The sequence below is a fragment of the Crocodylus siamensis genome, chromosome 3 (genome assembly GCF_052110815.1).
Source record: "Crocodylus siamensis isolate JL-2025a chromosome 3, ASM5211081v1, whole genome shotgun sequence".
Taxonomy (NCBI): domain Eukaryota; kingdom Metazoa; phylum Chordata; order Crocodylia; family Crocodylidae; genus Crocodylus; species Crocodylus siamensis.
The window spans coordinates 93,075,217-93,087,516 of NC_143397.1; the positions used below are offsets into that span (position 1 = coordinate 93,075,217).

The following is a 12,300-nucleotide window of genomic DNA, read 5'->3' on the forward strand; positions in this document are numbered from 1 at the left end:
AGGACGGCACGAGGGATTTCTACATGTCGCGAGAGCCGCCAGGCTCGGGTGGTGATTGGCTGCGAGCGGGATGGGGTGGGGCAGATGGTTGCTGGGAGACCGCTTCGTGCATTCAACCGCTGCTCGGGCGTGGGGGCCTATCGGGTGAGCCTGCGCTCGCGGGGCCAACGGCTGCTCCCCCTCCTGGGCAGAGTGGGACCAGCCTGCGCCGCGTCCCCGACCCCGCCACCTACCCGTGCTGCTTCCAGCCGTTCCTCGTGCCGCCTCCCCAGGGTCCCAGCGCAGTGCCGCCTCAAACGCTCCACCCCTCGCTTCTAGACCCCTGCTCCTCAACCGGGGACGGCAACACCGGGGACTGGGATCCCTCCGTGTGTTGCCAGCAGCTGGGACCGCAGCCAGGCAGCAAGTTGTCACCTTGTAGTTTCCTGCACCCTGTCTCAGGGTTTATCTTGAGAATCACGTTTGCGCCCCTCACAGGGCTCCCCACAGCACCCTTTCAGAAAAGCCTGCAGCACCCTGGTTTGAGTGTTGCTGCCCTGGGGTATTTGCACCCGGATCATCTCTTTTGACCCTAAGGTTGGGACCTGCTGATCTGGGGGGATGCGCAAACCAAACAAATCATCTCATTTGATTTTTCATTTGGTTTGCGCATCCTTCTAGATGGGTGGTTCCCAACCATGGGGTCACGATGCCATTTGATAAGTGCCGATTTAAAAAAAAGGGATTGCAAAGATGCTCCACAGTGTCGGACAGTTAGGATGAAAACGGCAGGAAGAGCATGGGGAACGGCGGGGTTCCCTCCTGTGGCTGCTTGGGACCGGGGAGAGCAGGAAGAGGGTGATTAGGCAGGGTGATTATGTGCATGTGCGCCTGCACATGTGCACGTGGCAACCCAGGCAGCATGGAGAGAAGCACCCACAGCTCCCTCCAAGTCTATGTGGGGGTGCAGATTGAGGCCCCCGTGGTGAGGGAGGGAAGGAGTGGAGCAAGGCTAGGGCTAGAGGTGCTGCCCAGCTGGGCCAGTGCACAGGAACCAGGGCAGGGATGCAGGGCCCGGCTAGGGGAACAGGATGGAGCCACGGGCAGCTTGTCCAGGCAGTGGGGGGGAAAGGAGGGTGGCTCCCTGCCACCACGTGCACTCCTGCAGAGGGTGGCATGGGGGGGGCAAGTGCCCCTCAAATTTGTATGCGAGGGTCACAACTCCATGCCGCCGCTACCACTGCTTCCAGGCAGGCAGGGAGAGCCTCGCAATGGCAGTGCAGCCAGCATGGGCTGCACTGCCCAGCAGCAGCACTGAGCCTCTCCACCCCGCTGTGTTCTTCTGAACTGGTCCCGCCTGCTGGGCTGTGGAGGCCTCCAGGGGGAAAGTAGCAAGGCAGGGAGCCCCGAGCCCACAGTGGGCAGTCCACATCCTTCCCTCCCCACAGGCTCCACTCCTGCCATGCTGCCTGTTGGGGGAGGGGGCGTTGATCTTGTCTACATCATTTTGGGGTTGCAAAAAATTCAAATTTCCAGCATTTAAATGGGGTCATGCTGAGGAAAAGATTGGGAAGCCCTGCTCTAGATTAATTATTCTCAGGCAGGGTGCTGCAGTGTTAGCATTGTTTGGCATAGGTGACATGTAAGAGAGGGTCCAGGGGGGCACATGCCACCCCTGAGATTGGCCGAAGCCACTGCTGGCTTTTGCAGGCGGTCACCACTCGCCACCCCTCTCCCCTTGCCACTGACATCACTACCAGCGTCTGTGGACATTCCCTGCTCACCACCAACACCACCACTGGCATCTGGGGGCAGTCCCCGCTTGCCACTTGCCACCTCCCCCCACCCGTGAAATGGCTGTCAGTGCAACAAAGAACCGGCTGTATTATTTTTTGTACTAAAAAAAGTGAAAACTAAGAACTAGTGTTTTTTGTGGGGTACCTCAAGTCTATCCAGGAATGTCTTGAACCCAAAAAGGTTGAGAGCCAGATCTAGAGAATCTGCCTTTTTTCTCCCCCGTAGAGTCAGTAACATGCTCCTGACTTGGCTTTTGGGGTGTGTGCAGTGCAGTCTGGGTGATCAGAGTCATGTCTGCAGTGCCCCCATTCCCTGTACTCTTACTAGCAACCTGAACTCTGTCCTGTAAACCATCAATTTGCTTTTTAAAACTATCCTTAGGGAAAACTTATTTAAATGGTTTGGCTGGTGGGAAACTGAATGCTGCTGCCACAGGTCAGTAAAAAAATATCAAGCATGGTTTTCAGAGATTCAGAGTCCCTACAGCTTCATTCACTCCAGTAAGCATTGTGGATGCCTAACAGATAGGGAAATCACTTACCAAAACCAGTCCACTTGTTTCCTAAGTCATCTAAAAACTTACCGCTTACTGTGTGGTGACTTCAGGCTAGATTCCAGTGGACAGTTGTTCAGAATACAGGTCCTACTAGTGTTGGCACTAGTTGTCATTTTTTAACAAGCAGTGAAGCAGAACTGCTTTTTCACTGGAGAAATGGGCCTTCCAGATCATATTAGCGGGACAATCTGAAAATTTGCTTCCCCTTTACAGTGTGGTACCACTTAAATAATATAGAACTTATGTCTTTAGGGTTCAACAACTTTTGGAAAACAGTAAAATGACTTATGTGTATATACATGCACACAATTAAAGACTTCTAAAAAATAATTGATCTGTTTGCCCTCTGTAACTTAAATGATCTGTGGACATTAGGACATGAACTAATAATAATAACTAATAACTAATATACTACTTTCTAGGAGGAAGCTTAAAGTACATAAGAAATGGCAAGTAGTCACAAGCCTCCTACACCTCGTCCTTCTTCAAGAGGACCAGGACTGACAGCCAGGCCTTCGTCATCTTTGTTACAGACTCCATCAGCAACCAGAGTAGGAACAGGGGTGTGTTAAAATAATTTGTTTGTTGCAAAGTTTTAGTCTTTATCTGAATAGCTGTCATTTTTCTATAAGGAAAAATAGGGTACCAGATGATGATTGCTGGTGACCAAGAATGCTTTCTTCATCTTTCATTCCAAGGTGGTTTTCTCCTTTATGTCATAACAACACTGTTACTCCATATATTGGATGGAATGGATCCAGAAATTGGATGGAATGATCAGGGTCACTAGTGATAGCAACAAAAAGTCTTTTAGAAAAACTATCTATTCTGCAGAGTGCTGCGTAAAGTGGAGATAATCAAACTAACTTTAAATAAGCTACCTCAAGCTTGGGAAGCAGTTTAGTTGTATTAGCATGGAGAACTGCGTGGGCTAATTCACTTATTGAGAACCACAGTACCGTATTTACTTGGGTAAAGGCTGACACTCCCATTCCCCCCATTTAACATGATGGGGAAAAGCCCTCATCTTACAATAGAGTATGAGGCAGTGTGGGGCAGGCTGCATCTGCAGCCCCCAGGGCCCAGCCTGCCCCACTGCCTCTGTATCCTCTGCATCCCCACTTCTCCATCCTTGCAGCCTCAAAACCTGCTGTCCCCACTGCTGCAGTCCCACTTACTTTTGCTCCACGCCAGCATTCTTCATCCTCACTTCAACATGAAGCATGTACTCCATCCCAACCCTGTAGCAGTAGTGTCAATCCTGCACCTCTGCTATGAGCTGTTCTCAGTGCCCCCAGGCTGCAGCAGAGCTAGAGCCTGTCAACATGGAGCAAAGGCAAGAGTAAGGTGGAGAGGCAGGCAGGGGTAGAGACTTTGGCAGGGGAGTGGAGAGGAAGACTGAAGGAAGGGGAGCGGGGATTTGATGAGATTGCTGGGGGCAGAAGTGGTGTGGAGCAGGGAGAGGGGGGCCTGAGGCTGTGAGGAACATGCAAAGTGGGGAAATTTGGGGAACAGAGGCCAGTGGCAGGGAGCAAGCTACCTGCTCCACGTTGTCTGCCCCATTACTGCCTCCCCCACTGTCTGTCTCCCCACCCTCTGCCCTATTACTGCCCCCCCATCACTTATCCTCCCACTGCCTGCAGTAATAGGGGGGGTATGAATATAAGATGATCCTCCAATAATTGGAGTCTGTACATGGAAAATTATAATCAATTTATAAATGTTCTGCATATAGAATTTTGGGGGGAATCATCTTAAATCGAGGGCCATCTTGTATTCAGGTAAATATGGTAAATCAGTTGATATTAAGCTTCAGGCTGCCATGGCTGTACCTTTTCTGAAACCTGAGCTAGCTTATTTTAAAGGTAGTTCAGTTATTAGAGAGATACATCAATGTCCTTATCTTTGCCTTCTTCTATGCTTTATTGACATTTTGGGAGTAATTTACATTAGATTTTCTTCTGTTCCTCTTAGATTTGGATAGTGGATAAAGGCTGAAACAAGGTTACATTCATGCTATTGATAAAATAACTGTCCGTGTAGTCACAGCACACCATTACAGAATAATTTACTTCATAGGGGGACATCTACATGAGACATTCACTAAGACTACTTAGCTCTGCAGTAAAACATCAGTGTCTACATACACTGCCCCAGCAGGCCACAGAAAACGAGTAAACTCTGCAGCAGGATAGTACTTGTAAATACAAGTAATATCCTACTGTGAAGTTATTTACTGCGCAACAACACACATCTAGATCCTGACATGGGAGTAAATTGTACCCAGTCAGCCCAGCCAACAGGGGGCCACACTCCTGCCTGCTGCCTAGCTACATGACCTACCCTGCTCTTCTGCCGCCCAACGCAGCCACCTGGTGCCTGGGGATGACCCCTGTATCCCCTGCCAGCCTAGGGCTGCCCCCCAGGCCACACTGCTATTGCGAGCCAGAGCCCAGGACTGACTCCTATGCCTCCTGCCAACTTGGGCAGCTGTGGTCAGAGCCTGGAATTCCCTCTGGCTGCTACAGAGGAGCAGAGCAGGGCAGGAGCAGCCCTGGCCTAAACTGCTCCTCCTGCCTCAAATTACTGCTGTCCCAGGTACATGTATAAAAGCTACTCCCAGGAATACTTTACTGCTGTGTAAAGTACTTTCCAGTTTATTCAGTCACATTAATTGCACATGTAGATGCTCCCAGTGGGTGCATCTATACATGTAATTAAGGCAACACAATAGACTCTAGAGCTGTTTGAGCGGGAGTAAACTGCTTCCAGGCACAGTGACTACATGTGTTCCCAAGACAGCAGCAGTTTGAACTGGGGTGTAGCAGGCCTGGGTTGACAGGGAATACAGGGTGGGGTCAGCCCCAGGCTCCAGGTGGTAGCAGTGAGCAGTAGAGGGCCTGGCAGGAGGCAGGAGTCTGAACCCCGGTTGGCTGGGCTGACCAGGCACAATTTGCAGCTGGAGTCACCTTCCACACATCTGTGTGATTGCAGGTAAGTATTTCGCTGTAAGATAGTACTGTCCCCAAAAGTATTACCTTATGGCAGAGTTAATTAATGTACTGCACCCGAATACCGTAGATGGTGATGCTTTACGATGGAACTAATTGGCCTACTCCACAGTAAAGCACATGTGTAGATGCACTCTGTAAGGAGTGAATACAAGATTAACCCAAACTGTAGTTTTTTTGCTGTTATAGCATCTTGCCACTAAGTGGCAGAGGAGCTGGTTTGTACGTAGCACAGGCTATCTAGCCAGAGATGAAATTGAATTGCAGAGCAAACACATGATTGCTATACTAGTGTATAATTTTTCTGAAGGGTGGCTTTACCCTGGAATGGAGTAACTTGCACTTGTATTGTGTATGCTCTACTTTTAGTATGGACTAACTAGAGTTAATATATTCTTTAGTAAATATGTCATTGTGTTTTACACCAGAGTATAGTTATGCCTACTTTTCTGAAGAGTATCTTTACCATGGAGAGGAGTGACTTACATTACTATGCATCTGATTTCCATTCTGTTTTTACTCTGAAGTAAAGTGAAATTACTCTGGACTAAACAAGCAATAAAGATCTAAAATCATAATGTTTCTAACTGATAAAAGTACCCAAGCTCTAAGATTTCTAATACACTGCTTAATAATTGCATAAACATTATCACCTGCTAATTATTATTCTAAGATGGGATTTTGTTTTCTTTGCCCAGATGCCCCTTGGTACACCAAGACCTGGGACTCGTGCTGGTCTCATGGGTACTGGTGGGGTCCTGTCAAGTCAGATTAAAGTTGCTGATCGTCCAGTGACACAACAGGGATTGAGTGGAATGAAAACTGGAATGAAAGGTATTGTAGAATATGTGAAAAAGTATCATAATATTGAAAAGTTTTTTAAACTTAACAGTAACTCAGTTGTTACTGTTTTGGAGGAACTAGATGGTGGAAAATATGTTTAGCTCTGGTATCTCAGAAGTTTGAATAAAAACTCATAGGATTTGAAGGTTGAGTGAAAATTTAATTTAGCAGAATTGATAAGGATTTAAAGACATGCCTTGCACATAATGACATGGCAAGCTTCACACTTTCTTTGGTCATTGTGAAAGTAAAACTATATGGTAAATTTAATTAACTGTCTAGCATGTGAGTATGTATGCATGTTTACATGCCCATGTTGTCTAGAATATAAATCCCACTTCATTCCACAAAATATTGGAAGTTCATATCAAATTGAAAAATGTTGGTATGTCTGAGTGACAGCTTTAATTTGTGACTCCAGCTCATGTAGGTATGCTTAAGATAGCTTTAAAATAGTTGACTTGTTAGCAGTGTACCTGTGATACCATGGCTTCCCACCCATGCATTTTCCCAGGGTTGCACACAGTTTTGAAGTTCACGGTGAACTCTATCCTGTAGGAACTACACTGTGATCAGGATCTAAACAAGTGTAAAGCTAATATGACTGTAGGAGGTGCAGTACATTTTTGACTGCATTGCGGACATACATTTATTCTGTATTGAACACATGTGCACGTGCATGAATACACACAATGTTAGGAGAACCTCCTAAGCTTGCAAAATAAAACACTCAAAAGTTAGCAAAATGCCAAAGTTAAAGTTGAACTCTTAATTTGGTGCCCTTGTGTACATACGTTGTTTTTAACTCAATGATCAGATGCTATATTTTCACAGAATTTCTGCCTTATTTTGTGCACAGAATAAAGAGTGCTTACTTAATAAACAGCTGTTTAATATTTTGTCTTCTTTGTTTAATGTACATTTCTTATTAATTTCCTCATGAGCCCTGACACTTGTTGCTACACTGAATGCTTCACAATTAATTCATTTCAGAGGTCCTCTGTAAGGTGAAGAGATAAGATTACCCCCATTTAAAGAGAAGGAACCGAGACAGTAAAATTAAAGTAAGATGTGTACAATAAATTTAGATGCTGTAACTGGACTTTATCATTCTTAGAACGATGTAGAATCTAAATGTTCAAAAGAGAGTTCATTTTGATTTCACCTGCATTTTTAAATGCTCAGTATTCTTACAGATCAGACCCCTGGATCAGGGCCAGACCCTTGGTCAGGCATCAAAGAATAAGGAACATACAATTATTAACAATGTATGAAAAGTTCCTTTTAAACTACTGACTGAGCATCGCATAAAAATTCTGTGACATAGGCAGAGAGCTAATTAGCAAGAATTGAGTCCCATTGAACAGCACTCAGCTTTGTTAACTGGTTCATCCCTAGGGCATTGGTTTGTCCCCAGAGAAGCTTTATTCTGTGTCTGAAGGAGGCAGAGATTTTGTGAAAAAAATAGTTTTTTCCCCAAGTACCTCTCCACCTTTACCTGTGCTGCGACATCCCACTTCCTCCCCCCCCCGGCCTGTCTATCACCCCTGACACCTCTATTTCCATTTTCACTGACTGGTTTTCTTGCCTGCATTGCATGCAAGCCTCTGGCTTCTTTACTGTTCCTTCCATCCAGGATCAGCATGCACACACACTAACTGCAGGTGTTTCCTCAGCCTACCAAAGGATTTTTTTAACCCAAAAGCTTGCTGAGATATATTTCTATTCAGCTGGTCTGCTAAAACATACCACAAATAAACTGACGCAAAAGAAGGGGTCTTGTCTGCCAGTGCCATGTCCTTAGACCAACACTCTTAGCACCTGACTGCAAGAACATAAGGCCCTGGGCACATCTAAGCCACAGGGCTGGGGCTGGCAGGGAGAGTTCTCTGGCAGCCGTTGGAGGAAAAGCCACTGCAAGAAAGGAAAGAAAAGCTCTGTCATCGTTTGGCTGCCTGAGGTGCTGCTGGTGCTACTGTGCTGCTGCTCACTATGTTATAATTTACCTTTTGTCATTTAAAATGGTGGACCAAGCTGAGGCTGTAGAGGAGGAGGAGGAGGCCTCACTGGGGCAGACTACTGTGTCATGTAGAAGCCCCAGCGCTGGTGAGGGCCCACCTTAACACATACAGTGTCACCCATGTCATGAGTTTTGCTTGTTGGCAGTTTGAAGTGCAGCTTCATGGCCTCAGAAGGGGCTACAATCTCTACAAGTGTCATCCGAATCAGGCAAGCAATGACAGTCATAGGCAGTTTCATGCTTCCCCATTATGGCCTATGGGCAAAACAGTGAAATAGCTTTGACGAAACGAAACGGAACAGTGGTTTTGAAATGAAATGAAACTTGAAATGAAATGCTGTCCTGTAGAAACAGAATGGTGCTGTTTTGCACAGCTCTTAATTGCAGTACATATTGCATCTAGTGAAGTGTCTGAAATCTTTGTCAAGAAAGGCTAAAATGACTTATTCTCTTAAATGAATCAATTGTAATGTAACCAAATACAACTAATGGGGGTTAGAAAGAAGAGACAGATCGAGTCCCTCCTTTTTTGTTCTTGCTTCTAAAACTCTCAGAAGTAACAGACTTCTGTATTCTGTATTAAAGATGTTTCTTTTTAGTCCCAGAAGGACACATTCTTCATATACTTTTCCTCTTCAAAGCCCATTAACCACTGGAAAAAAGCTTTAGGATTGAATGGGGGGTGGGGGGCAGTGGAGCTCTTTGCAGCATCACACCCGAGGCTGGTTTTATGATAACTTGGTTTCATGTATTTAGATTTCCTTCATACATTATGAGCTGGAAATTGCTCTTTGTAGACCAGCAAAGGAGTTTTGGGTCACTGCAGAGCTCTGGTAGTGTTATTAGGATAATCCTTGTATTGTAGGTGGCCAAGAGTTGGTAAACGCCCTGCTGAATGAGTTTGTTAGCTGTACAGTAGATTGCTACCGAAATAAATTTCATAGCTTTTTCGGGTCAGAAAAGACTTCAGTAGATCATCAAGTCCAACTCCCTGCCCTGGGTAAGAAAGAGCACTGGGGTCAGATGACCCCAGCCAGGTGCTTGTCCTGTCTTCTCTTAAAGACCTCCAGGGTAGGGGAGAGCACCACCTCCATTGGAAGCCCATTCTAGATTCTGGTAACCCTTACCATGAAGAAGTTCTTCCTGATGTCAGATCTAAATCCGCTGTCTGTCAGTTTGTGGCCGTTGTTTCTAGTTACCCCAAGGGGCGCCCTGGTAAACAGCATATCTCCTATTCCTTGCTGCCCCCCCCCCGATGAATTTGTAGCTGGCCACAAGATCACCTTCTCTTGCGGAGCCTGAAGAGATCCAGGTCCCTCAATCTCTCCTTGTACAGCCTAATCTGCAGGCCCCTAACCGTACAAGTAGGCCTCCTCTGGACCAAGGTTATCCACATACTTCTTCAAATGCAGTGCCCAAAACTGGACACTGTACTCCAGCTGCGGCCTTACCAATGCCACATGGAGAGGGAGTATATCCTCCTGAAGATCTGTTTTCCATGCACCTGCTAATGCATGATAGAGTACGGTTAGCTTTACTTATCACCTTGTCACATTGATGACTTATGCTTACCTTGGAGTCTATGACTCAGAGCATTGGCAATGCTGTGGGGGTGCATGAAGGTGCCTGTGCACCCCCTGTGAAAAGGGGTGCCGCTTGCTACCACCACCCCTCACTGCCAACATCACCAGCCGGAATCTGCGGGTGGTCAGCGATCACTGCTGGCTGCTGCTGGGTGGTCACCACCCCCGGTCAGTGCTTGTGCCAGCTCATGTCAACAACGGTGGTGTCTGTGGAAACTTGCCACTTACTGATGCCGCGCTTCCACCACCACCAGTGCCGCTGTGCCCCTCTAGCCTGTGGGCACGCATTGTTTATGATTCTGAGATCCCTTTCTGCCACTGTGCTACTTAGCGGGTCATCTCCCAGTCTGTATGTGTGTTGGTGATTCTTTCTCCATAGGTGCAGCCCACTTTTCCAACCTGTTCAAGTTTGCCTGAATCTGTTCCCTGCCCACCCATGTGTTTACTTTACCCCATAATTTGGTGTCGTCCACAAATTTGGACAGAGTGCTTGCCATGCCCTCATCCAAGTCACTGATGTTGATACTGAACAGCAGTGGTCCAAGGACCAAACCGTGGGAGACCCCACTGCCCACATCTTTCCAGGACGATACCGACCTATCCACCACCACCCTCTGGGTGCATCCCATAAGCCAATTTACCACCCACTTGACCGTGTTATTATCTGTGTCACAGCTGCTTAGTTTGTTTATAAGAATGGGATGAGACACCATATCAAAGGCCTTTCTGAAATCCAGGTAAATCACATCTACCTCGACTCCTGCATCTAAGCATTTTGTGACCTGGCTGTAAAAAGAAACAAGGTTAGTGAGGCAGAATCTACCTGCTATGAATCCATGCTGCTTGCCTTTCAGCATCATTTTTCCTGCTGGACTCCCACAAACGTGTTCCTTAATAAGTTTTTCAAACACTTTCCCAAGGATGGAAGTGAGACTAACCAGCGTATAGTCACCTGGATCTTCCTTCCTCCCTTTCTTGAAAATAGGGACCACATGGGCCCTTTTCCAGTCCTCTGGGACCTGTCCTGAGTACCACAAATGCTCAAACAGTCTTGCCAGTGGTTCTGCTATGACACTAGCTAATTCCCTCAGCACCCTTGGATGAAGATTGTCTGGGTCTGCTGGCTTAAGCATGTCCAGCCCCTCCAAGTCTCCCTTCACTAGGTTGGCGCTGACTCTTGGTGGGCTGGTGTCCCTCTTGTGCCTGTCTCTAATCTAACTGGGGGAGATGTCTTTATCCATGTTCAGGAATACAGATGTGAAAAAAATCATTGAAGAGCTCAGCTTTGTCACTCCTATCTGTCACCACTAGTCTGTCCTGTAGGCGTCCTATATTGCCATGCATCATCTTTTTGCTCCTTCTATACCTGAAGAAGGATTTTTTGTTGTCTTCCATTTTTGATGCTGACCTGAGTTCCGTTTCCTGAGATGGACAGCATTGTGGAAAAAATCTAACCCAGAATCACTATCAAATGAGAGAATAGAGTGACTGAATAACACTTAGACTTGCAGTAAGCTGTCACAGGTGTTTTGCTGAGTAAACTGGGAAGAAAGCAGGTAAAGTATCTCCAGGTGATTTCAGCCTTAGGAGAGTCCAAAAAAAAAGACACAGCTCAAGGCAGGAGACTTGTTAACTCTGATTCCATGGCTGGAGTGGATCAGACTGCAGGAAGAGTTACTCAGAACTCAGCAGGCTGAAACAACACAGAAGGACCACATGTAAAAGATGGAAAAATCTGGAACAGAATTGGAGCAGAAACTGAAAATAAAACCTTAGCTGAGGTGAAAGTTACAGAAAGCAGGGTTAAGTTAAATGTTTCTGTGATGATTTGTCATGTAGTGTCTTTATTTTCAATACACCTCTCTCTTCTAGCAAAATTTCATATTGTTTTTTAGGGCAAGTTATTGTTTTCATGCCTCCTGTGTCTTTGAAGGATTTAGCCAGTTATCATAAAAAATGTCAGTTGTTTAAGAAATCTAAATCCTCACAAAAGTATTTCTTTTATTTGGATGGATTGATTGAATAAAGTCCATGTGAGGTCACTGAAGGTGGTGACTGTGTTCTGAAGTGTAATTTCTGCAGGTCCTTTGTTGTCTGAGCTACAACTCAATAAAATGCATTGCCTTCTAACAAAATGTTACTTGTTCTTTTTTGCTAGGTCCTCAGCGACAGATTATGGATAAATCCTATTATCTTGGATTACTTAGGTAGGTTTGTGGCAGTGTTTTCAAACTGGAACATGGCTAATGCCCTCTACCTTCCCATCATCCTTTTCAACGAATAAAATACAATCTCATAAAACTAGTAATAGCCATACTTTTTACTTAATTAGATTGGCTGTACATTTATGAGGGTTGGCTGTATACATCATAAGGTTTGAAGGAACAAGGAGGGACTTTGTTCTGGGGTGAATGTCCCAAGAACATTCTCGTTCCAAGAATAAATTGGCTTATTTGTTTTTTATTGCACTGAAGTCTCATCTTTGTTCTGGCTTAAACTCAAGTTATCCAC

General features: G+C 45.9%; 1 protein-coding gene across 2 annotated transcripts in view; it reads left to right on the forward strand.

Moving 5' to 3' along the window:
* The first annotated feature begins 8 nt into the window (after window positions 1-8).
* IFT74 (intraflagellar transport 74) overlaps window positions 9-12,300 on the forward strand; it is an 81,349-nt gene continuing 69,057 nt past the window's right edge. The window contains exons 1-4 of one of the 2 annotated variants that reach the window (XM_090038811.1): window positions 9-144; window positions 2,755-2,883; window positions 6,042-6,177; window positions 11,948-11,996. In XM_090038811.1, coding sequence (XP_089894937.1) covers window positions 2,779-2,883; window positions 6,042-6,177; window positions 11,948-11,996 — 290 coding nt within the window. In that variant the 5' untranslated portion in view covers window positions 9-144; window positions 2,755-2,778. Of the gene's footprint in view, window positions 145-2,754; window positions 2,896-6,041; window positions 6,178-11,947; window positions 11,997-12,300 lie in introns of both variants that reach the window. The other variant, XM_090038810.1, reaches the window with a different exon arrangement.